At 39.0% G+C, this 26,118-nt stretch overlaps 2 protein-coding genes across 3 annotated transcripts in view; both read left to right on the forward strand.

The window, feature by feature from the left end:
* Positions 1-2,855: 2,855 nt before the first annotated feature.
* Positions 2,856-14,550, forward strand: mbd1b (methyl-CpG binding domain protein 1b). The gene is made up of 17 exons (XM_038296485.1): positions 2,856-3,012; positions 3,583-3,989; positions 4,562-4,702; positions 6,103-6,241; positions 6,324-6,610; positions 7,924-8,006; positions 8,124-8,167; positions 8,333-8,473; positions 8,584-8,655; positions 8,765-8,785; positions 8,871-8,960; positions 10,454-10,615; positions 10,711-10,893; positions 10,986-11,063; positions 11,128-11,220; positions 12,041-12,136; positions 12,210-14,550. The coding sequence occupies exons 2-17, from the start codon at positions 3,625-3,627 to the stop codon at positions 12,699-12,701; spliced, it is 2,487 nt and encodes an 828-aa protein (XP_038152413.1). The 5' UTR covers positions 2,856-3,012; positions 3,583-3,624; the 3' UTR covers positions 12,702-14,550.
* A 635-nt stretch (positions 14,551-15,185) lies between these two features.
* Positions 15,186-26,118, forward strand: part of ccdc120b (coiled-coil domain containing 120b) — a 30,083-nt gene continuing 19,150 nt past the window's right edge. For both annotated transcript variants that reach the window (XM_038295954.1, XM_038295955.1), the window contains exon 1: positions 15,186-15,475. The gene's annotated coding sequence lies outside the window, so the exon portion shown is untranslated. The remainder of the gene's footprint in view (positions 15,476-26,118) is intronic.

The following is a 26,118-nucleotide window of genomic DNA, read 5'->3' on the forward strand; positions in this document are numbered from 1 at the left end:
ACACCTACCATTTTTTCCCCGCCCATGGTGGCAGCACTAATACTCTCAAGTGGAATGTTCAAACTTATTAAACATTTGAATTTTTCATATATTAACAACTATTATAAATAACTAAAACGCTGTGTTTATGCACTTCAGAATCTTAACATTAAAGGAATAGTACACCCAAAACATGATTAGCCTTCATTTTCTACTCACCCCCATGCTGAACAACACTCTGGAGTACTTTTTTGATATCTCAAATGCATCTGGAGATCTGGGAGGCTTCTTGCTGTCTGCTGACATTCAAATAATGGAGGTCTATGGTACCCGAGGCAGAAAGGTCCATAAAAGTCCACAAAAAACGAGTCAATATTCCTCCATACTGCTCGTCCAATGTATTCCAAGTGTCCTGAGTGGGTAGCGTCCATAATTTACTCGAAACAAAGTCATTTAGAATGTTTTTAGAGCATAAACAGTAGTGTATAGGATTTCCTAAAAGCGCGTTCACGAGTCTACGGAAACCGCGGCAGACCAAACCAGATGAAAGTGCGCATTCAGCGTCTGCTCTGCCGATAATGCAAGCGTAGAAGAAGAAATGTGCAGTTTACCTGTGCAAAGAAAGAAACAATGAAAGAAAAATGTCTGAGGACTTCAGTGTTGAGGAAGAGCATGAGTTTTTTGCCGAGTTGAATGCGCACTTTCGTCTGGTTTGGTCTGCCGCGGTTTCCGTAGACTCGTGAACGCGCTTTTAGGAAATCCTATACACTACTGTTTATGCTCTAAAAACATTCTAAATGACTTTGTTTCGAGTAAATTATGGACGCTACCCACTCAGGACACTTGGAATACATTGGACGAGCAGTATGGAGGAATATTGACACGTTTTTTGTGGACTTTTATGGACCTTTCTGCCTCGGGCACCATAGACCTCCATTATTTGAATGTCAGCAGACAGCAAGAAGCCTCCCAGATCTCCAGATGCATTTGAGATATCAAAAAAGTACTCCAGAGTGTTGTTCAGCATGGGGGTGAGTAGAAAATGAAGGCTAATCATGTTTTGGGTGTACTATTCCTTTAAAGTTGACATATACAGAATTCATGTTCTTTTCAGAACTTTATTTTTGTGCTTTATGAGGTAAAGAGAAAATTGTGTCTGCAAGTCATCTAGGAGTCTTCAGTGAAATCATAGATAAATAACTACTTAATAATAACTTAAAATTTATTTAATGTAGATATTAGTACATATAAATATATTTCTTATGCAGAACAATTTTTGGCAAAAGTAGGTAAGTAATGACAATGGAGAAGAAGTTTGACCCAGAAATTTTGTCCCCTACAGCGTTAATTAGTCAGATGTGCATATATATCCCTATCTCATTATATTGAGTTACTATCTCATTATATTGAGTTACTATCTCATAATAATGAGATACTATCTCATTATATTGAGTTACTATCTCATTATAATGAGATACTATCTCATTATATTGAGTTACTATCTCATTATAATGAGATACTATCTCATTATATTGAGTTACTATCTCATTATATTGAGATAGTTTTTTTTTTTTTTTTTTACCAATTTTTAAGTTAAAATTGAGTATTTTTGGTCAATAGCTCCCAGGTCATGTGACCTATTGATGCAAAATAGGTCACATGTGTGAAATTGTTCTACTAGTCTCTGTAGATGGGGCACACTCATTTATTTTTCATTTTAACTCTTTTTTTATTTTTTAGCAATTTTTTAAGTTAAAACTGAGTATTTTTCTTCAATAGCTCCCAGGTCATGTGACCTATTGACCCAAAATCAGTGTGAAATGGTTCTACTAGTCTCTGTAGATGGGGCACACTTATTTGTTTTTCATTTTAACTCTTTTTTTATTTTTTAGCAATTTTTTAAGTTAAAATTTAGTATTTTTCTTCAATAGCTCCCAGGTCATGTGACCTATTGACCCAAAATCAGTGTAAAATTTTTCTACTAGTCTCTGTAGATGGGGCACACTCATTTGTCTTTCATTTTAACTCTTTTTTTATTTTTTTTACCAATTTATTAAGTTAAAATTTAGTATTTTTGGTCAATAGCTCCCAGGTCATGTGACCTATTGACCCAAAATCAGTGTGAATTGTTGGGTCCCCCCTTACATGGGCCCACCACCCGTGAGAGGGGCCATAAGGGTCGTATGCAATGTGTGTTGGCCGGGGGAGGGGACCCTGGTGGTCCGATCTTCGGCTGCAGAAGCTGGCTCTTGGGATGTGGAATGTCACCTCGCTGGTGGGAAGGGACCGGAGCTAGTGTGTGAGGCTGAGAGGTTCCGGCTAGAAATAGTCTGTCTCACCTCGACGTATGGTTCTGGTTCTGGAACCAGTCTCCTATAGAGGGGCTGGACATACTTCCACTCTGGAGTTGCCCACAGTGACAGGCGCTGGGCAGGAGTGGGCATACTTGTTGCCCCCCATCTCGGTGCCTGTACGTTGGGGTTCATCCCGGTGAACGAGAGGGCTCCGCCTAAGGGTGGGGGGACGGGTTCTGACTGTTGTCTGTGCTAACGGGCCGAACAACAGTTCAGATTACCCACCCTTCTTGGAGTCCTTAGAGGGAGAACTGGAGGGTGCTCCTCCTGGGGACTCCCTTGTTCTGCTGGGAGACTTCAACGCTCACGTGGGCAATGACAGTGAGACCTGGAGGGGCATGGTTGGGAGGAATATTGAGTTACTATCTCATTATAATGAGATAGTATCTCATTATATTGAGATACTATCTCATTTTAATGAGATAGTATCTCATTATATTGAGATAGTTTTTTTTTTTTTTTTTTTTTTTTACAGAGTGGCGGAAACGGGCTTCCATAGTCTACACAGTACACACAAGGAAAATATTGCCTGGCGGATTTAGTTTTTTGGTCCTTGAGCGCTTCCGTCGGCGGGGCTGGCTGCATGGTACAGGGCTAATTTAGCCCTGGCACGTACACTAAAAGGAACCCAGTTGTTGTAACAGAGTGCCATATATTCAGGAAATTATTCACCGGAAAGGTTTGTTTATATTACTAATTCACGTTGGAATATAACTTTTTAAAGATGTGACGACTAAACCAGGGGTTAACATAAAGGCAATCCACGGATAACATCACAGTAATGTACAGTCAAACGCTAAAGCTAACGGTGGCTAATGGCATCCCCGCTATGAGTAAACGTTTCTATCCGCCCGAAACACCTTTAGTTTCGTGTGACTCTTCGCTGTGTTTCGGTTTTCGTTGTAAATTAGCACCTGAGAGTCAGAATTGCTGAGATTCGCAGCACTTTGTATAGGAAGAGCGAATGCTTATTTGTGCGGCTAACGTGGTGCTAACAATGGCTACATACCTTTGCTAGCTAAATGACAATTGATAGTAGCTATACGTTTTAAAGAGTGGGACTAAAGCTGAAGCTTATGTTGATTTCCTGCTACGCTATATACATGCACTGGTGTCGAATATGGTATACGTTGCCTTTATTTGGACCCTACACCCACTTTTTTCTTATTTATGTTCCATTAAAACGGTTATAGGGAGCACTTTGAATGGGATTCATGCCTGACTGTTGAGATGTGTTGTCTTTCTGCAGGGAGACCCATTTGATCTTCAGTGGCCCTTCATTTGTGCATCAATGAGTGAAGAAGCAGTGCCCAGTAGGCTCCCTGTCAGCGAGCCAGTGGAGAGGGATCAGGGAGAAAACACCGAAGAGAATCTCAAAACTGACAATACCTCTGAAGAACTGCCAGCCCCCTCAGATGGCCCTAAAGATGCAACCGGGGAATGCTTAGATGCAGCTGGTAACACCCCAGCAGAGACTAAAGATGAGGCTAAGGCTGCTGGGGAGCCTCCAATGGACTGGTTTGAGCCACTTGAGGATGATGATGATGACGACGATAATGTCAACAGCCCAGGCAGAAATTATCCAGATGAAGAAAGCCTGATAGGAGAGACTGAGAGTGTTGCAGGCAGCGAGAGAACCTCAAGAAGAGTAAATGTGTATGTTTCACTTATTTTATTAGTACTTTTTTATCGTTTCACACAAAGTTTGTTTACTTAAACAGTAGGGCTGGGTAAAAAATCAATTTAATCGATTTTTAATCGATTCCTTTACATTTTTGCCAAATCGATGTCTAAGGAATGAGATTGGTTAGTTTTATAGTGACGTGCGTGGTGTTCACATTCAAATGAGCAGGAAAGATGAACCAAAATACTTCAAGCCAGACAGCCACAGATGTCTGCTGTGTCCCCGCTGTGTCACGTCTGTTTGCTCAAGTGAGGCTTTTTCACTTTTCACTAACAACTTTGCACATTTGAGACAGTTTCGTTCACATCTCAAGTTTAAACTGTCCGATTTACAGTTTGCACTTTGTGTTTAATATGACAAGAAGTGGTTCAACTGTGTTTTGAAACACAGTTGAACCACTTTCATTATTGTAAAAACAGATCGAATCGAAATTAATCGATTCAGGACTTTGGCCAAAATACCCAGCCCTATTAAACACCACAGTTTATTTTTTTCTTGTTCACATACAGTTTTTTTTTCTTCTATTTTTAAAATCTCATTTTAGAACACAAGGGTATCGGCGCAAGCGCGCACATCCTGATGAAGGATGGATTGATTGGCCGTCGCTTGGGCAAGGTTGGAAGCGAAAAGAGGTTGTTCGACGCTCAGGTTCCAGCATTGGCCAGGTTGATGTGTATTATTTAAGGTAAATAACAGACTGTTGATCAGCATGCAGCTATTTAGAATAAAATCTTCATTCAACTTTAGGATGTGTGCTTTAAATCAATACTGTGTATCTTTTAGCCACTAGGGGAGTTAGATCTGTGAACTCCAGGTTTATTTCCCCTAAAGCAGGCATGTCCAATGTCTGCCCTCGAGGTCCGCTGTCCTACAGGTTTTAGATGTCTCTCTGCTTCAACACAGCCGATTCTGATGATTGCAGTTCAGCAAAAGCCTGTGAAGGCTGTTATTAAGCCTCTAAAACCTGCAGGACAGTGATCCTCAAGGATCGACTTTGAACAATCCTGCCCCAAAGCAACTGACTACACTGCACTGTTGCTAAATGAAACCATGCTAATTGTTTTGGAGTCTAATAGCAAACTACTTAAAACAAGCAGATTAGGAAGTCATGGAGTTAATTGTGAAACTCAAGGCCACATTCATCCATCTAGATTTAATCTTGCACCAGAGAAATACTAATATATCTGATAATGTCTGTTTTTTGTTTTTTTTTTGTTTTTTGGCTAACAGCAACTTTTAGCTTAATAGCTCTTGTGTTTAATAGCAATTCACCAATGCAGTAGTTTACGAGCTGCTACTGAGCATATCAGCCACTATTAAACAAACAATTTAAATTACCATGTGATTGATTGTCTTAAATGATCAAAGGAAAAAAAAATGAATACTGATATCAATCATCACTAGCTGATGTATGGGCTCTGTAATGTAATGATTTAACAGGCATTGCAAACATAGAAGTAAAATGACTAGATTGCTGTGTATAATATAAATACAAAAAGAAAGGGCTTGATCAGCATCATTCATCTGATATCTGATCCAGCTAATTAGTCCCTGTCGGAGCCGATATCCAATAAGGGTATAGGAACGCTGTATCTCTATTATTTAAGGGGAGATCAGTCTGCCGTAAAGTGGCGCTGTGGTTAACATGATGGATTTAGATCCGCAGATCCATCCCTCTTAAGTGACAATGATGAGTTTTGCAGATAGACATGAACAGAAAAGGCTTTTTTGTTGCACCTTAAGAGGCTGATTCCACAACTTTCTTTTGTGTTCCCTTTCACTTTAGAGAGGTTAAGAACGTGTGTATGATTTATACTAATTTATTTCCCTGTCGGTCTGAAATCTATCACAATTCCTGTTCTCCCTCCTTTATCTTTTGTGTTTCTTTTTATTATCCTAATGTTTTTTTTAATTAGTCAGAATAAAAAGTAACAAACCCATAGCAGTCATGCATGTATAGCATACCATTGGGTAAATTAGATAGATAGTGGATAGTATAAAAAGAATCTTGTCATCAGATTCCTTAAATTAATTAATATGCAGTATTGTTTTTCTATTTGTGATTGTAATCGTTCTCCTTCACAGTCCACGGGGCGATCGAGTGAGAAGCAGAGTAGAATTAACTACAGTCCTCCATGGAACCGACTTGACAAACTTTGAATATAAGACTGGCAAGTTCTACGATGGGGAAGTCCCACCACCGAGAAGTCGAGGCAGGATAAAGGTATTACATACTACTCTTTTAGTCACTTCAAACGTGAAAACTAAAAAGCTTGCTTTAATGCCGTCGATCTGCCATCTTTTAGAAAAAGTTTCGGGAACGGTCCTCCTCAGAGTCCAGTTGGATGGAGAGAGGAGATGGGGCTGAGACTCCTGACTCCCATCACAGGCTCACACCAAGTTTCATTCACAAAAACATCACGAGCAACCAGAAGAGTGTCTACCTGAACAGCTTCACAGCAGATTTTAAACAAAGCCCCAGCTCTGAGGAAAAACTACCGGAGGAGAAAATTAGGCTTCCTTTTCCCTCGTCATCTCGGCCTCTCTCCTTACCTTCAATAAAAGGAGAATTTGGATCAGAGGAGAGCACTCTGTAAGTCTGTAACTTACCTGTGGTATTTCTTTATCGGGAACCGTTTTTTTCTTCCCCCTTTAAGCAGTTAGCTTTAATTAGGAGTGACTTGTGTTTCCTTTAAAAGTTTGACACATCAGGGGACCAGCTGAATCAGATGATATATCATATAATACTGTACTGTCAACGAAACTGACAACCAACCCCATGCATTCAAACCTAATGATCATAGGACTAAATTAGCTTATCTTGCTCAGATTAAACACCTATGATCCTATGCTGCATAACTATCACGAGACCGAACATCTAATGACCAATCCCCTCCCTTCCTGAAACAAAAACGGCTTTAAACAGAACTAGACCTTTTTGTTAATAGCGAGGTTTTACTTGTCTGATTAATACTGATTTGTTTTACATTGAGATGCATTAGTTGATACTGATGTAAAAGCTTAAGAAAAATCTGATTTCTTGGCTGCAATACCGCAGTATTCCCCTTCATCTGTTTACCAAGTCATTCAGAAGAACTAAAGAACTGCCAAGAAAATGCTTTAAGTTAAATGGAAAAGCAGAAAAAGATCACAATTATCAGATGTTTGATACACAAGATCTCAACTGAATACCAATCAGCAATAAATAAAAATTAATTTGAATATTTCATTCAAATCTAATCTACCCCTGAGTTAATGCCACCGCAACAGAAAAGGTGAGAATATATTTCAAAGCATGTCTTTAGTTTTTCCTTATTGATTTGTTTTTTCTCCTCTAAAAATCTTTGTTTCCTGATTAATTAAAAAAAGACACAACTAGTGGAGTAATAAACGAGTGAAACGGACAATAAATAGAACTCATCTGTAACTCATTACCGAATATGTAAGCCAAGTCTCACTCTGAGATAGACTTCTATGTTCTGCCATGGTCCTGTGCTGTCTTTTCATTGTTATTGTGGTTTTCATCTAGCTACTTTTTGATTATGTAATCCATTATTTCTGTTTTTTTTATGAGCTTGGCCTCTCTGTATTGTTTTTTTTTTTTTTTTTTTTTTGTGTGTGGAAAAAAATAAATAAAAGTTTGACACAATCAGATATCGTTTTTAAAGCTTTCTGAAATCCTAAATAAACAAGGCTTGCCAGCATAATAAAACCTTAATTAATCTCATCTGAGAGAAGTTTTATAACAAACTGTCTGGGATTGGGATGAAGATCTAAAATAAAAAGGGGCCTTCAAGGTGTGAGACCAGGCCTTCAGCTGCCGGGATAAGACTAAATGTGTAGAGTCTATGTTTATAATCTTTGCTAGAGTGGGTATGAACTCAATATCACCTTGTTTCTCCACAGGCTCTGTGCAAAGTGTGGCATCTCCTTTACAGGTACATGGTATGACAAACAAAGAAAGAGGCCCTGCTGTCCCACCTGCTGGGGTACGTCTGTGTTAGTGTGCAGTTAACACTTCATAAATAAAACATTTTAACCAAAAGTATACATCTTCCCTTTTTAATCTTTTTTTTTTCTTCTTTTTTTTTTTTTTTGAATCTCAGCAACATCAAAGTCAATACAGCACCCACTGATCCGCTTCAGGAAGGTAAAAGCATCACACTGACGTGTTTAGCTGCAGAAATAAATACAGGCAATCAGCATGCTTCAAAATTCAGCGCACATTAGTACTGATTGTTTTCTCTGCAATGTAAATAAATGATTCAAGACTCTCATTAAAAAAAAAAAATCTAATTTTTCCTGGGATGGTCAGTGGATTCCCTGTGGTCAGTGTGTGGGGTGTCACAACAGCATCGACTGTGGCCAATGTGCTAACTGCAAGCATGGACTGCAAAGTCCCGACGCTAGAAAACGCCTGTGTCGGAAGCGTAGATGCATATGTCCCATACGCAAGGTGAGTGGACTCTTTCCGGGGCTTTCTTTTGTTTACCCTTTTTAGATTATTATTTTTGTTATTACTTTGTTACACTTTGTAAAACTGGGTTTCTTATTGTTTGTTTCCAGAATGTCCCAGGAAGCACTGGGGTCACCTACAAGAGGCCTTTTGGTGACACTGTAGATACATATGAAGACAGCGTACGTTTTTCCAAATAGCAAATCCATCATATTTATCTTTTCTCTCTTAATGTTTTTATTTTAATATTTGCCTTTGTTTTCTGGTATTTTTCTCAAAACAAAATTACAGAACGATGTTACAGAGTCACAGGTAACCCTTCTGTACCTTTGTGTTTATGTAAATAATAAATAGAAAACTAAATTAAGAAATCCATAATGGTGTTTTCTCCACTTAGCATCCAAGTCTTAAAAGCAGCGACACAGAGAACTTCTCTGTCAACGTGGACCTTGATGACGACGACATGTCAACAGACGATGATGAGGATGTGAGTGCACAGTCTTCCTTTGTTCTTATAGTAGCTCTTTAGCTCATAAATCCAGGGAAAGAAAAGAATCTTGTAATCATTGCTATTGTGTTTAATGAAACTGAAAGAAGAAAACAGCCAAATTCTCTGCTGTTATCTAGCTGCTGAGGTTAATTAAGAAATTATCAGGGCCTGACTGTTCCATACAGTCTAAATTCCTCTGGAGCAGGAAGGATTAAGGCCAGGTTATTTATGTTTTTATCAAATTTGTGGTTTTTTTTTTTTTTTTGGTTTAGTTTTTTTTCTTTTTTACATTTTAATGTTTTAGATGTCTTAAGTTATTGTATTTAAATTGAGAACCAGGATTAATGCAAAAAGTTATTTTCAGACAGGGTATAGCTGAAAGGAGATCAAAGCTGTGGAGGGAAAAATTCATCAAAAAAGCAAAAGAGAAATAAAGTCTTCCATTGGTTTCCAAAAACGTATGAAGCCATTTCTTAAGCTTTGAGATTCCAGAAAGCTACAACGACATTTTATATATTTTATTCAATGTTTTCCGTATAGCATGTGTCTGCTGTGTTTCCTTTAAAACCAATGAATTGGGCTAACACTGATTGCAGACAACTCTTAACGCATATTATGTAAAATGCTGACAATAGTTTTAAACGTATTGTTTTCCCTAAACTGGAACAGCATCTAAAGCCACAGCTGAGCTTAATGTCCATGTTAAAATATAGACAAAAAAAAGACTTGACCTCTCAAAATGAGGATATCATACAGACAATTAAGCATGGTGGCGGTGGAGTCATGCTCTGGGTCTGCTTTACCCCTTTAGGAACTGGAATACTTGCTAGAAATGATGGAATAAGATTAGAGCTCTGCTTTGTCTACCATGAAGTAATTAGGGAGAACATCCACCCAATTATTTGTGGCCTTAAACTCAAGCATGATTTAAAATCACACTAGCAAGTCCATCTGTCAATGTTTAAAAAAAAAATCAACAAACAAAGATGAGGTATTTGGTGATCTTAACAAAAAAAGGACAATACTCTATCTATTTTGGCAGCAAAACCCTCCAAGGAGGCAGAGTTAAAAACAACTTTGCAAAGAGGAGTTTGTTTAAAGAGCTGCAAACTGTTTCTAACATCTGTTAAAGCAAAAACAAGTCAGGGTTTCTTGTTTTTTCATTCAGGGACATCTGGGATTGTTGCAGAAAGGCTTCAAGTTCTTCTGCAACAATCATATCTCTCTGTATTTAGACTATTTTGAAGGTGGCTGTTAGACAAAGTGTAATCAGCTCTTCTATAACCCAACTCTGCTGACTGTCCTTCTGCTGTGTTCTGTTTGTTCCCATTCAAGAGTTTTGGTAGAACTATTATAATGACTATAATGACCTCGATTCACAAACTAGTGGCTGGATTTTGAATGTTTCCACAAAAAAGAAGCAGGCGCCACCTAAAAACCGCACCAATTTCCTTCTCTTTTTATATTTCTGATCCCATTCTTGTTCTCAGTGGCACAAGAAGCGGAAGCGGCGTTCCTGTGGCGAGTGTAAGGCCTGTCTGTGCAGGAAAGACTGCGGTGTGTGTGATTTCTGTATAGACAAACCCAAATTTGGAGGCAGCAACAAGAAAAGACAGAAGTGTCGTCTACGGCAGTGTCAGAGGCAGGCGATGGTAGGACAGTTGCTTAGTGAAGAGATTTTTTTTTTTTTTCTTTGCTTCTGTCTTGTACGTTGTTGTGGTAAAATAACTGTGCATTTATTTGCCAGAGACATTTGCTGCCCTTCCAGATGGGAGCAGGTGAGTATGGACCAGATGGCCCATGGATGCCTGGCAGGCCCAGACCCCACTACACATACAGCCGGAAGACCGGCCTGAAGAGAAACTCAGATCAGCCAGCGGACATGGACTTCACCGACTATGACGATGATGATGACAGCAACTCGCAGCCGGTGAGTCTCTGAAGACCTTGGTCAGACACCTTGCCGTGTCTCCAAATGGATAATGGTTAGGGGTGGGCATTTCTGGTCTCTTGCTGTTTTAGCCAAACTGGGGATTGGAGCATTCCAGACAGATCCAACAGTCATTGGATGCCGATGTCAGGAATTACCAGTCTATGCAGGTTTGAAAAGTTTGTCTACACACAGAAATCAAAGCTCTAAAACAGAACATAAATCCTTTTTTTTTTGTTCCATCAGTCAAATTATTCCGATTTTGGGGTAAAGAACGGAGTGGCGGATCGATTTCCTCACATCAGCAATCATAACTACTCCCAACCAGTAAGTTTGCATTCTCACTTCCCATCGCTTCCCTCCTTTATCACTAAAAAAAAACAAAAAAAAAACACATATGCTTATTAACTTCGACTTATTTTAAAGTCTGGGGACGACAGGTAGCTCAGTAGGTAGTAGTAGGTAATCTGTTTAAAATCCTTTTAGAATCTCATGCTGTATTTATTTTTTCCTTTCCCTGTCTTCACCTACATTTTTTCCAAATGCAACGCTATTGCTCCTTCACATATTAGGCTTGAAGAGAAGAACAGCTGTTTTTGTTTTGTTTTTTTAAACGTGGGCTTTAAAACATCCATGTTTTAACCACATTGCTGTGGACTGTGGTGTTTGTGCTCTCTGCTGGTCATTCCTCTCTTGGCTATCCTTTGCTCTCTATGGTTAGTTTATGCAAGACCTTCAGATAAAAGTGAGCCAAATTGAAATTCATCTTGCCTCATTTTGGACTTGTGTACAACACATGGCTCATGCAGGGCAGTGAGAGACGCCCTGGGTCAGTCTACTTATCTAAAATATGATAGCCAAAGTGAGCCCTCGAGGACCCATGGTTTGTTTTGTTTACATTTTTGGTTGGTGTAAAAAAAATCAAAACATTTTAAATCTATCAGGGGACTGGTTAAATGCAATAAAAGTATTTTTTGGCACTTTTAAGTAGCACACTACATTACTTTAACTGCACTACATTCAGTTAACAAAGCTGAAATTGAGTGCACCTTTTAGTCAATCTTCCTTATGTTATTTTCTTAGTTTGTACATAAGTTAATTGTTCTTTATACTCAAGAGTTGGACTGAATAGATTTCTTTGCCGTAGGACCATCACAGCCAGTGGGACACAGAGAAATCCCCAAGAGGTGTTTCAAATCACTTGGAAGAAGAGGAGGAGGAGGAGGAGGAGGAGTTACCCATGGTGAGTGCTCCTTTTTTTTCCTGTTGAAACAGCCACGGATCATCCAGTGAATTCTTTCTTGTGTTATCCACAGATTACACAGATCTACAGTTTGGCTGAGAATCCAGCTGAAAAGGGTATAGACCTAGAAAACCAGCTGATGAAATTACTCCACTCCTTGCGCTCCTCCGTACTGCCGATCCTCTGGTACGCTATAGTCGCAGAGGGCCCGCAGTTGCAGCTCATCCAGTGTTCGAAGCAGTCCACCATGGCAGACACTATAGTGTTAATCAACCCTGGCTTCTACTATCAGGTCACTGTTCAAAAACAGCCGCTGCTACCCACCCACCCGCTGTATGACACACACCCGTCACGGTTAAGTACTGCAACTGATGTGGTCAGCCTGCTGTTGTCTCTGGAGAGGTATGTCGTGTGTCAAGGACTTCCTCCGAAAGAATCGGTTTTGAACAAAGGGCTGATCATACTAGAGCGGGCAGCAACGTGTGATTTCTTGGTCAAGAAGAATGAGAGAATTTGTTCAAGCTGCAAAGCGCTACAAGGACCTCAAACTCAGCACACAGACTGAAAATCAGTCACCCAATTGAAGCAGGGACTTTTTCTTTTGCAGTTGTGACATTTTCCTCTGTTCTTTCTTTTGTTAAGGCAATGGAGATATTGTATATAGTAAAAAAAACATTTGACAGACTTACCTCTGGACTGTGATATTATGTTTTCAATATATGAAAATCACCAAAGGAATTCCACGAGCTGTAAGAATATACCTTCCCCCCCCCCCCCCCAACATTTTCATCACACTGGTATAGTTGATCTAAATAACTGTCTAGCTTCCTTTTTTTCCTCCATTGTGCGGTGTCCTTTAATTTTCCATGGTGCATCTGTCTTTTACTTGAAAAATGCCCCCTTTAATATTATTTCATATTTGAATATTAGATTATCTAAGTTTGTTTAAGAACTTGGAGTAAAGCAATGCTATTGGCAGTTGTCATCTCTGGCAACTTGGGGCTCCATGGTGTTGCTTTGCCATTGGAGCAACAGTTGGATTCTGTTTGGGAGAAGAACTTGTCTGCAATTTGTGATTGTTGTAATATGTGATTGTTATGGGTTTAAATGATTATTTCTTTCTATGGCTCCTGGTCAGTTCGGCCTTTCACCAGTTCCCACCCACCCTTCAAAATTATGCTATGAACTACTTCTATTTTCTACCAATGCTCTAAAGTTGCAATCCTTTTTTTTATTTTTATTTTATGGATAAATTATAATGAGAATATGATTACCTTAGGTAGATATTATTTACAAGAGCTATAAAGTTCAATATAGTTCACAAAAACTACTTTCAGTCTTGTCACAAAGACTCTTAATTTAGCCATCTTTGGTACGAAATGTTTTATAGGCAGCGACCAAAACCACAAATGAGTTTTTTTTTTTTCAATTGGCAATTATTATTTCCAATTCTTTTTTTTTTTTTGTTAAACTGTTGACATGATCTGTTGTTTTGAGTCTTCAATACCCAATTGTTTGATGTATGCAGTGAAATGGACAAAATACAAAGTCATTTTAAACATCAGAAGAAGAAAAAAATCACTGTTAAACTTCAGCCAATGAGAATGTGTGATAATAGTAGCAGTATAGCAATGAATGAGCTGCTCCTGAAAGATAACAAGACACTACCTCTCCATGTTAATATCTCATCAGGTTTCACTTCCTGACACAAACACAAGTGGGAACTCGAAGCACGACGAAGCTACTTTACCGTTAACTTTTCAATCGTGTTTCAATTAAAAAGTGAACGGTTCGTCTGCAGCAATGCTCGTGAAGCACTCCAGAACCACTAGTAGGTTCTTTTTTTTTTTTTTTTCTTCTTCTTTTTATGAAAAATTCCACAATGAGGTCATTTCCAGATGTTTTTGCACAAAGGATGGCATAAGTTGAGGACATTGGTATAGAATCGTTCTGAGGGCCTAAGCTAAATTGAATTCACCAGTCATGGGACTATTAGAAACTATTATATAGAATTTGAAGCTATCTGATATTTATATATTTTTTGTTTAAATTTGTCATTTTTTCCTGCTCCTTTCCCCTTGCCTTTTTTGTTAAATAACTTTCTAACAATGTGAAATTATGCATTATCAACATGTTTTGTTTCTTTTCTTTTCTTCCCTTATGTGTGTGCATTTAATGCGACCAAATTCTGTTGCAATTTAGTTTTTTCATTATATTAAAAAATTTAGATCAAAGGCTTTTGAATGAGCCCCCTACCAAAAAAAAAAAAAAGGCTGTCCAGAAAACCAGTTTTTTTTTTTTCCTCTTTATGTATTTGACATGATACTGGTGAACGTTTTGGGTTAATTTTGGGTTAATTGTATTTTGGTCACACAAAACAGTCCACTGTTGTTAATAAAAGAATGAAACCTTCACTTTGCATTCTTTAAACCCAAACCTATCAGCCACTTCTGCTACATATCCTCCCAGCTTTATGTTCAACATCTCATTTCCAGTGTTCTCTCTGGTAGCTTCAGTTTCCTGGACCATTAAACCTGCACCTTTTCCTCTATGATTTCTTTTTTTTTTTAATATTCAATTGTTTTTCCTACCCATGTTTAATTGCTTATTTGAAATCTTTATCTCCTACTGTATTTGAGTTCCCCCATATTCTGTACCTCTTTACAGTTAAATCTGATTCATTTTGTTTAAATCTGTGCGGAACCGGAAGTATTCATCTCCATTAAACACTGTTAAAACATTAAGCTAAAAGAAAAGCTGAGATAAATAGGAATTCTGAGTTTAAAGTCATAATTCTGAGATTAGTCATGATTCTGAGAAAAAAAGTCAGAAGTCTGAGATTAAAGTCAGAATTCTGACTTTTTTCTCATACTATACTGAGATAAAATTTAAAAATCAGTTGCATTTAAAAAAAAATTCAGTGGGCCTAATCCTCTGCTGTGAAAATAGTCTCTAAACGAGAAAAAAAAAAAAGCTTTTATTTCCCTCCAATGATCTGTAGCATCTGGGAGGGGCCTGAGTGTTGTGACAGTGGAGCCTCAGCTGGCTTTGCTCCTCCGTCTCTATAGAAGGGGGAGCTTTCTTCTCGCTGACTGAGATGCGCGCGGCTCCGACGCAGCGGAGGTCGCGAGGCTTCTGGTGAATTACAATTGGCACGCGGAGCCAACATGAACCAAAGGCTTTTTCCCCCCGCGTGAAACCAATTCCCACACGCTTTGCAAACTGTAGCATTATTCCAGCATTCTGGTTCCGGTCTGAAATCTGGCGCAGGGATGTTTTTGCCCACCTGAGTTGTGCTAAAAGGAAAAAGACCTTGGAAGGCATCGGTCATGCTCTCTGGTAAGAGGAGCTTCAGCTCCAACATGTCTCTCTCATCCCTACTGGGCGTATCTTCAGCAGCTTTTATATTTTATATAAAATTATAAGAGCGACGTCAGCAGCTGTCACGCTGAATGAAACGCATATTCCGTTTTTGGTTTAAAGACGCACCTGTGATGTGTTATTACTAGAATGAATTAATCCTTATTGAGTCTTAATGCGGGATCTGCAAAGCCGGGCTTTAAGGGTGAACACATGCTGTTTGCTATGTCACGTCTGCGCATATCAATGCAAGGACTCTGTGGAATAAGGCCAAAGATTTTTTTCTTTTTTTAAATCTGGGTGCAGATGAGCGCTCTATTATGAAGGAAACTGGATTAATCAGGTGCTATAAAAGAGGAGCCCTACAAATGTGTGTCAGGCTTTGTGGGAATCCAACCTGTCCCTGATGTTTCTTTCTCAATCAGGATCCTGATCCAGCTGCTCTCACATGTTTCCACCTATGAGGACTGCCTGTTCTCATGCAGACGCTTTAAGCCCTGTTATTAACAGATTCCTGAACAAGGAGGCCTGCATGTGAAAAAGGCTAATCCAGGAGAAGTTGCTGTTGGTCAGCTAGAGGCTTCAGGGTCCCCTACTCACCCCCTGTGCTTTGTTATATCTGGGAAACGCCTCTTTGTTTTCAAGGTTCAAAGATGGTTTTAACCCAGGTGCTGCTGGTCCACTTGGGTCTTGTTTGAAGACAAAAAATTGCTTCATCCATACCAGGAGTCTACAGCCATTCATATCCAAAGAGCCGTTTTGCCCCATATACTTTGACAACTTTTGTCATTTTGTTTACACACAGTGTTTACAAAACAAAATTTCATGTTGTGCCACTTTTATAACAATACTTAAAGTGCAGCAGTGATCAAATGTAAACATTGTTTCGAGAAAAAGTAAAATGTGTTGGGGAAAAAAAAAGCATCGATGTGGAAATTCAGAGCAATAAATATATATGCTGCAATTGTGCAGTGTTTTGGTGTTATCAGTGTGATGCAGACAGTCTGTGACACGATTCAGATCAGCTGTCTGATTGCAGTGGAAGAAGCTGTTTCCGAATCTGCTGGGCCTGCATCAAATGCTGTAAAGCAGGGAGAACTGTCCATGGTGGGGGTGTGAGGCTTCATTGATAATGCTACGGGCTCGGGACACGCAGGGCTTGGATAAAATGTCTTTTATGGAGGGAAGAGGAGTCCTGATGATCCTCTCTGCTGTTCTCACTACTCTTCTCACTAGTGTTGCACCGATACCAGTATCGGACGGGGCCCCGATACTGCCTTAAAATGGTGGTATCGGTATCGGCGAGTACCAACAAATAGGGCACCGATACCATTTTGAGAGCCATAAGTTTATTCAATTATTGTAACCCACTCCTGGTAGGCAATAAAAAGTTCTACTGGATTCACTTTGTATTAGATTTTTTCCTGCTTCACAAAGGTAGGCAGTAGCTCGACAAAGCCATGATGGCAATTATTTTACATTATTATGGTATCTGTATACGATACTGCACAGCCAGGTATCGGGTATCGGTATCGGGGCCAAAAAATGGCATTGGCGCAACACTACTTCTCACCTTCTTCCAGTCTGAGGCGCTGCAGCCTCCACACAGTGAGACAGCTGGTTAGAATGCTCTCTATGGTGCTTCTGTAGAGCAGGGGTGGGCAATTCCAGTATCCTGCAACTTTTAGATTCTTAGTCCAACACACCTGAATCAAATGGCTGAGTTGCTTCCTTAATATGTGTTGAACAAAAGGCACATCTAAAAGTTGCACGATACTTGCCCTCGGGAAGTGGAATTGCCCTCCCCTGCTGTAGAGGGTTGTGAGGATGGGTTTGGGCAGGTGGGCTCTCCTCTTCCTCTGCAAGAAGTACAAATGCTTTATGCCCTTTTGACCAGTGAGGTGGTAAACAGGACTTTTTCCAAGAAACAACCTTTGTTTTTATTATCTCGTATAGAAAATTAATTGCAATCTTAAACAATCAACATTTTTTTTTATTTTTAGCTTTTAAAACAATATTAAAACATATCATTTCCAAGCGAATTAAAAGATAAATGGCTCTTAAGACATTTTTCTGGTTCTTTTAATTTTAATGCTTTTTCATCTTGTAAAAAACACTAAAGCTTTTAATACTGCTATTTATTATAGTACATTATTTAGCTCTTTGTATACATTTTAGCCATTATGAAGAGCCGCTGGAGAGAGTCTGGAGCCACATGTTGCAGACCCCTGATCTATACCCTATGGTAAACGATCCAATTAATCAAATATCTCCATGTTTTTAAAGTGCTAACCCAAAACAGCTTATTAACTTAATGCTTTTAGAGGCTCAGCAAAATGTAAAGGTAAATTGTTTAAAAGTTATTTAAAGTCTTGGACACATCATTGTTTATTCAAATTAAATGGTCATAACGTGCTGAAATGCTGGCTCATGTCACGTGACCACAATACTTCTCTGTGTTATGGCAGCCGGCAGAGAAAACCAACATGCATTTGTAGTAAATACAGTTTCCATTCTGAAACTTTTCTTCCTCCTTTGTTTCCCTTGACTTTATTTTAAAAACCTCTTTGATTCTGATGATGGACTCGAGTCTTCTTCCCTTTAAGTTTCACATGGAAGAACGTTGTGCTCAGCTCAACCTGGATTGCTAGTCTGGCATAAAGTCAAACAATTCTACCAGCTGATTTCTCTGTGCTTTCATAAATATTATTTATCATTCTTTCTTTTTTGAACATTCTTTATTTAAGAATATAATAAATTCAACACTTATACAAATGTATTTTCATGTATGCAACTACAGAGAACATCAAACCCAAAAGTAGTGGAGAAAAAAAAATTAAAAGATTAAAAAAATAAAATAAAATGCAATAAAATAAATAAATGAAAAAGGGAAAACATTCAAATCTGTTTCAGCAACTGACAGTTCTTAGAGGGGTCTTCGTTAGCTCCCATAAACGGGAGGTGTATATGTCTAGTGTACCATAAAAGAGGGGAAATACGAACAACAGGGGCTAATATCATTTTTTTAGTAGCATATGAGGCTCTTTATCTGTGTGGCCATCCAAAATGGTCAATAACTGGGGCCCACACTTCCAAGAATATGTCCATTTTCACATGAAGTTGTGCTGTTATCTTTTCCATTTTATACACATTCTTCAACCTTTCTTGCCATTGTTGAAGGGTTGGGGGCAGAGTTTTAAGCCAAGGCAGAGTTATCATTTTCCTTGCTACTAATAGCAGAATCAGTAGTAATTGGGCTTCCCTTTTCCAAATATTTTCTTTTGGGATCAAACCTAATATATAGTACAGCGGGTTCAGTGGTAAAGTAAACTTAAGTATTTTTTTAATTTCTGTCTGGATCCCTTTCCAAAATGGAATCAGTACTGGACAGTCCCAAAAAATGTAAGTGTGGTCCCCAATCTGATTACAGTTCCTCCAGCATAAATTTGAGACATTTCTGTCATATTTTGAGATACTAAAAGGAGTTTTAAAGAATCTCATTCTATTTATCATACTTTAAAACTCATTTTGTTAGTTTTATTGCTGCTATCTTTGTATATTCTACAACGGAGCGTTTTAGTAAAAACCCCATTCTTTTGTGCCGTGGATCCAGCTCTTTTTAAATCTCACTGCACCTAAGCATTTGCACAGATTTAATATCCAACTAGGCGTGGAGGAACCAAGTCCCAGACCTTATCAAGTGATGCTCTTGTCAGCATCAGGATAACCTACTTTGTTTTCAAATCTCAAAACCGTAAAAAAAAAAAAAAAAAAAAAAATCAGAAAGTCTACTGTATGTGCGTGTAAGCAAAGCTTCTGACTGCAGGCTGCTTTCATAAATCTGACTGAAACAAAAGCCCTGAGCTGTTTCCAAAATCAACAAAGAGGATTACAGCCGGCATGGAGAGTAGAAACTCTCTTTAGGATACAAGCAGAAGTCCCTCCAGGTGTGTGGAGTAGAGGGGAAAATGTACTGGAATAATCCCCTTGGACTACAGAAGCACATTCCTTTCTTTATTGCTACCCCCACACCCCGTCATTGCAGATTCCAGGTGGATTGCAATCAGCACTTCTATGTTTTGCCCTTGGTCACAGCAAAGGTTAGTTGGGGCTTTTGAAGAGGAAACTGAGCTACTTTATTGGTCATATCCCTCTTGAATTTGTGCATGTGAAGATAGTTTTGTAAAACGGTTTGGTGAGTTGCTCTGAGCTGGCATCAGCCTCAGCACAGCTCTGTGGTCTGAGTCACTTAGATGGGGGTAGGTCTGTGTTAAATCCTCCACACTGGAAAAGATGCATCTGTGATCCAAGAGGGACAGAGCAAGGTTCAGAGGACAAAGGCAGGTAGTGCAGTCGCCCCATGCTGCTCAGATCTCTGATCTTTGTCATGGTTATTTCAAAGCTAAACACTTAAAGCTGGGATCCTCCCACTGCTCTAACTGGAGGGGTGAAATTGTCACCCTGACCAGGGTGAAAAGCCCAGGGTTACCATGTGTAAGTTGACAACAGCAGCAGCTGTGTAAACGCCAACAGTCAACATGAGGGTGGCAGCCTCACCTGTCCACAGCGAGCTGGAGGAGAGCTCCCAGCTGCTCAGACTGACACAGTGGGGGAAAGAAAAAAACTTTTGTGATGACATATTAATTTCTAAGTGAATGTATTTGTTCAAGAATGAAGATATAATTTTTGTGTTTGAAAATGAAACTCCTGTTGTTTGCATCTGTGTGTTGCAGACAGCCCATGTTTACCTAACACACCTTCCTGAGTGCTCTCTGAACCGTCCCCTGAAGCAGTCCACATGTAAAGTCAACATGCGTTTGATGATGGCCTGATGTTCAGGCCTCTTCTATTGATGTTTAATGCAATCCTTTCTTTGATGCTGCTCTCTGAGACTCTTTATCTGATTCTCCACTGTCCCACCACCATCCCTCTGGAATCCTGCTTCCTTTGTACCTGCCCACATCTGCAAACCAGATGTTTGAACAGTAAACACCTGAGTGCAGTCGCTGATCCCCTTACGTGCCCCTCGCTCTAGACATAGCGATTAAAGGATCAAAACGGGTCGTCCTCTTTGCGCTATTATCTGCGTCGTTCGCCTCCTTTAGCCCTGGGCACACGCTGCTGCTTCACAGAAATACTCTGAGCCACAACCAAGCTATTATGCTTCCACATTGATGTGTGGCAAACACTGGATGTGTTGTTTAAAGTCAAGTTATCTCATCTGATACTTGTTACAAACACCAGACCCATACAGACTGGAGTAATTGAGTTACAGAAACCAGGGAAGTCAAGTCTGAATAAAACAAGCTTGTTTTGCTGTCAGATAATGTGTCTCACAGTTCAGGGTTTTAGATGCTTTAAGAGTGCAGCATGTTGCCCATTGCATATATACATTATTATGTCAGAAAAAACAACCTAATTGTATTGAATTTTGATTTAGAATGAAAATAGCACCTTCGTATGTACAGATATATCAAAATGTTGCTATTAAAATCTGCAAAGTGTGGCATTTGTTTGTATTCATCCCCTTTTATTCTGATGCCCCTAAAGAAAACAAAATCTACCACAAGATGTTCAAGAAGCATACTTGGCACCAAAAAGTTTCTTTACTGTAAGCAAATTGAGTGATGTTTTGACAAACATTTATCCACATTTAAAATGTGGATAGACATGCACAATGTTCCTAAAGTAAAATTTGCCAAGAAATCAGCCAACATTGAATCATTAAGTTTATATTTTATATTTAAAGACAGAGAAGCACAGCTGCTGGAGTGAAATGTTTGTTTTTGGTCAAGATGGTGGGAAGATGTCCATTAAGAAGGCACCAAATGTCTGAGCAAATGTTTTTGTTGCACAACAGAGTGATTCTTAAGAGGCATGGCAACCTTTTGGCTCCAGCGTTCAGCTGCCAGGGTGAATACCAAATGTCTGCGTAGTTTCTGGAGCTCCTGTCCATCCGTCAGAGAACATATGTGACGGCGTATTGTTCATTGCAGGTAAAAATCCCTCGCAGTCCATTAGATTAGCAGAGAAAATCTGATCATCATGGACTCCGCATTGTCTAAGAGGATTCATGTGATGAGCTTTTGTCTGAACGGCAGTCGTAAGTCTGCCACATGTTTTTGTGAAAGGCTCCCACTTGTCTGTCAATGGGAGGTCAGGCGTGTTGGGAGGCAGGGGTTTCACACATACAGGAGCCAAACAGTAGTTAGTGGTTCACTACCAGGACGGAGGGAAACACAAACTTAAGCATTTCAAGTATGTTTCCACAGGAAGAGAGTTTTATTTTTCATTGTGTTTCAGTGAGGAAAACAGGACAGTCCATCCTCATTGATCATGTGCAAAGCTTTGAGGCAGCTAGTCTGATTAGCCAATAGATAAATGTTTCCTTTTCAAAGATGTGGTGCTGGCAGAAGCAGGCTTGGAATGGTAATTGTGATCCAACCCTTTAGAGCCTCTGTGTGGATTTGTGGGCTGAAGGGAGTGATTTTAAAATGTACTTCCCTGGCAAAGAGCCGGAAGAGGGACTGTTTATGGCAGCGAGCTGTGAACGACAATAAGGAAGAGGGTTTTGGCAGGAAAAGCTATCACTATTTTTGGGTATCAGGTCTCTGTTGGATACTGGAGATGACTCTTTGTTCACTCTGCACATATGCTACATGAAAACACCAAAGCCATACTTGCTGCACTTCAGTAAAAGCAAGCATCAAGTTTTTTGTTTTATGAGAAATCAGAAATGTTAGATTTAAATTCCACACTGGAGCAGGCATATCCGAATTCATTTATTTTCTGGTGTTGTGGTGTTGAATCTGTTTCTCTGATTCTTCTTATCATTTTCTGTTGGTAGCATTTAATTCAAGACATGTTTAAAATTTCTTCCTCTCACTTTCAGCGCATCCATTATTAATGTTATTCTGTGCTCCATCTTTCTACAAATGAATTAGTTGCTGAAGCTAATTTTAGAGTAATTCTTTCAGAATGTCTTCTCTGTATGCTATAATCTGACTTCCTTAATGTTCTAGAAAATTGATTCAATCCATTTTACAACGGAGCTTTGTGTTCAGTTTACACTCCGAAATGTTTTTCAATGGATTTCATGAACCACTGTGGAGCATCATTTTTATACATTTAAAAAAATGTTACCATATAAAATACCCAAATTCAGTCAACAGTGTTTTGGAGGACAGAACAAGATCTTATTACTTTTGTAACATTTATCCATCCATTCCATTTTCCAACACGTTTATCCCACGCGGCGTCGCGAGGGGTGCTGGTGCCTGTCTAGCTGCGAGAGGCGGGGTACACCCTGGACAGGTTGCTAGTCCATCGCAGGGAAACACAGAAAAAAAACAACCATTCACCCACACACTCACACCTAAGGAGAATTTAGAGAAGCCAATTAACCTAACAGTCATGTTTTTGGACTGTGGGAGGAAGCCGGAGTACCCAGAGAAAAACCACTCATGCTCAGAGAGAGCATGCAAACTCTATGCAGAAAGACCCCAGGCTGGGATTCGAACCAGGAACCTAACATGTGTATATAGAACATTTATAAAATATATATTTTCACGGAAAAATCTAAGTTAATGTTGATACCAAAACAGTCACTTGCCCTAATAAGGTAGAAAAACAATTCAAAGAGTGTTTCTATAAGAAACACTTGCATCCAAAAAGATACTTTTTTTTTTGTTGCAACATAACTGAAAACATGAATGATGGTACAAGAACTTAATTTTAAATTTTTTACCAGGGCTTTTTAACTAATTTAATTAGCTTTTTAACTTGTTAACATATTTTATATTATTTACTTTTTAAAAACTTTATTTACAGAAGGTGATAAATCACACATAGAAGGCAACAAAAGATTACTTTTGTTATTCTATGAAGCAGTTACACTGTTCTGTAAGAAACAGGTAGAGCTTGCAGACCACAGCTGACCTCACAATTTTACATTCTTTGCGGTAAAGTGGTGTTTATATATATTACCAAAAATTGTAACCTGGACAATAAAGGGTTAATGAAACAACCCTTGATAAAGTCCATTGCAAAAAACTGTCTTTTAAATCGTCATGGAGCACTGCCTTTGAATCCATCATCTAAAATGGAGAAAGGATTGCATCAATCTGCTAGAGATTGATTGGCTGATGCTGACTATTAGTCAAGCTCATCCCCAATGTGTTGCTGATCTTTTTCTTCCTGTTTTTAACAATAAAGTAAGATTTGATAACAAATCGAACAATACCATTGAAAACAAGGCTTGGCGTCCACCATGCAATGATAAAATGATAGACATATGCACATATTTTTTTATGTTAATGCAAGGGAGCGGGGAGGTAACGATAAAATTCAGTTTCCTATGTACATGTTCAACATTATTGAAACTTGCTCAGTGCCTTTTGCCAATTACTCACTACATCATTCACTAATGCATCGTACCTGAGACTTTTGCCAAAAAGCAGAAAGCAGCATTTTTTGAGACGAGTACTTCAACAATTTAATGCCATTGAAACAATTTTCATGAAAAACTCTTTTTCCGTGTGCCAAGCTGTTTGAATGGGTACTAGAACAGTTTTAACTTTGTAGGACTAGTAGTCTGTTACCCTAATTCAAAAGAGATTATGAGTTCCTTTGGCTTGGTGTCTGCTATGCTGCCCTCTCTATGTCCCATCTTCTTCTCTTTCACTGCTCTGCTCTATCTCATCTCCCTGTTCTTCTCTTCCTTGTATGGTGAAATTAAGCTAGTAGTGATGGAGCCTAGGCAGAAGTTCAATTGAAAAAACTGATTATTTACCCTTTCCCGCCTACAACACAAGCCAATCAGCTTTGAACCACACCTTCACGAAAGACAATCAGCATCCAGAGTATCTTAAAAGGGTCTCTAAATCCACATCTCAGTTTGCTACCCAAAGCGCAGGCAGTGGTTGCGCTATGTCTGACTCTGATTCAGATGACCTCGATTCAACCCCACTCCACCATCAGAGTGTCATTCCTCCCAGACTCTTACTGTGTTCCCTGTCTCATCTCAACCGGTCCGGTAAAAGACTGCCATGTTGAGCCTGGTTCTGCTAGAGGTTTCTTCCCTAAGGGTAGTTTTTCCTCTCCACTGTTGCTTCATGCTTGCTCATCATGGACAGGTTAATACAACCTGTGTTATCCATGCTGGACTTCCAGGTCCCCTAGTGAAGCACTAGTATCAGCTCACGCAGTCCTCTGGATCTCTCCATACAACAGTTATGGACTGACCAACTTCATCCATCTCCACTCAAACACCAATTTAAGGCCTGGAGGGAAACACCCCTGTTTTTTAACTCCTGAATAAAAATTCTGCACTTATGTTTCCTGCTGAGGTCTGAGCGACAAACACTAAATTAATAGTGTCAATAAATTTTTTTATAATTGTCTTTTATTTCTGTGTTACTCTTTCAGATTGAAAAGCATATAGATAATTAGGAACATGCATGTTTTGTCATGTTTAGACAAAAGTCCATTCTATTAAGAGTATGGATGCTTCTGGAAAGCATTTAACATGGAGTCATCACATAACTTCCTTGATATATTTAATTTCTTTCTTCTGAATGGAAGGTTTATATTCATCAGCTTAACAGCTGCTGCTTGTCCTGCCACTATTTTATTTGTTTCCTTATCCGGTTTTTCCTGACCTTGCATTTTACACACACCTTGCTCCTCTCCTTCCCTTTGCACATCTCTCCCGCTTTGGACCGGCAATCATAAAATGGATTGTATATAACAAGATTAATATATATAGTTGCACTTGAAAGTTGACATACACCCTCTTTAAAGAAAAGACTAAATTCATAGCAGTAATTCAACTAAGAAAGTCCATTGATTATCAGTCATTTTTAACCATTTTTATACCTTAACCCTAAAACTAACCCTAAACCTAACCATTACCAATACATACCTCACCCTAACCATTTGACACCTTAGCTCTAAACCTAACCGTTAGCAAAATAGCATGTGAGGACCCGCAGAATGTCAATTTACAACAACTGGTCCTCAATTTGACGGTGTAATTGGAAAAATAGTCCTCACACTGAGGGCTAGACAGGTACACACACACATGTCTGGTTTCATTATTCTGATGGGGTCTTACCATTTACCTTCATTCATATGTGGATGAGTTATAAAGCCTAACTTTAACCTTTACCCTAACAGGTACATACCTAAGCCTACACCTAACCAAAACTCAATTCACACCACCCTGATGAAAATCCCCATAAGGATGGCTGGTCCCCACAATGTGGTGGTTTAACAGAAAATTGTCCCCACCTTGTAGAAAAACAAGCACACACACACACCCATTCTGAAAATAAATTAATCTCCCCACCTCCCCACCAGTATGTCAGATTTATTAAGAGATTTGCATATTTATTTATCATGTTCTACTCTTATGTCAATTGTTTTTTTGTTTTACAAAAGCCAGTCTAATGTCCATGGTAATGCTATCTGTACACATCAGCACACACAGCAGGGTTTATAATTTTAATGGGCATCCAGTTAGCTTGTCATTATTAGCACCTTGGCTTTTATAATAATAATAATAATAATAATAATATAATAATTTAACTTTATTGATTTCACAATGGAGAAATTTTCCCCTG

The sequence above is a fragment of the Cyprinodon tularosa genome, unplaced genomic scaffold, assembly GCF_016077235.1.
Source record: "Cyprinodon tularosa strain WSP-4 unplaced genomic scaffold, ASM1607723v1 ctg11, whole genome shotgun sequence".
In the NCBI taxonomy this organism is placed as follows: Eukaryota; Metazoa; Chordata; class Actinopteri; order Cyprinodontiformes; family Cyprinodontidae; genus Cyprinodon; species Cyprinodon tularosa.

Coding starts and splice junctions, on each gene's coding strand:
- mbd1b (XM_038296485.1), top strand. CDS start 3,625: ATGAGTGAAGAAGCAGTGCCCAGTAGGCTCCCTGTCAGCGAGCCAGTG. Junction 6,242..6,323: donor GAAGTCGAGGCAGGATAAAG/GTATTACATACT, acceptor GCCATCTTTTAG/AAAAAGTTTCGGGAACGGTC. Junction 11,064..11,127: donor GGAATTACCAGTCTATGCAG/GTTTGAAAAGTT, acceptor ATCCTTTTTTTT/TTGTTCCATCAGTCAAATTA.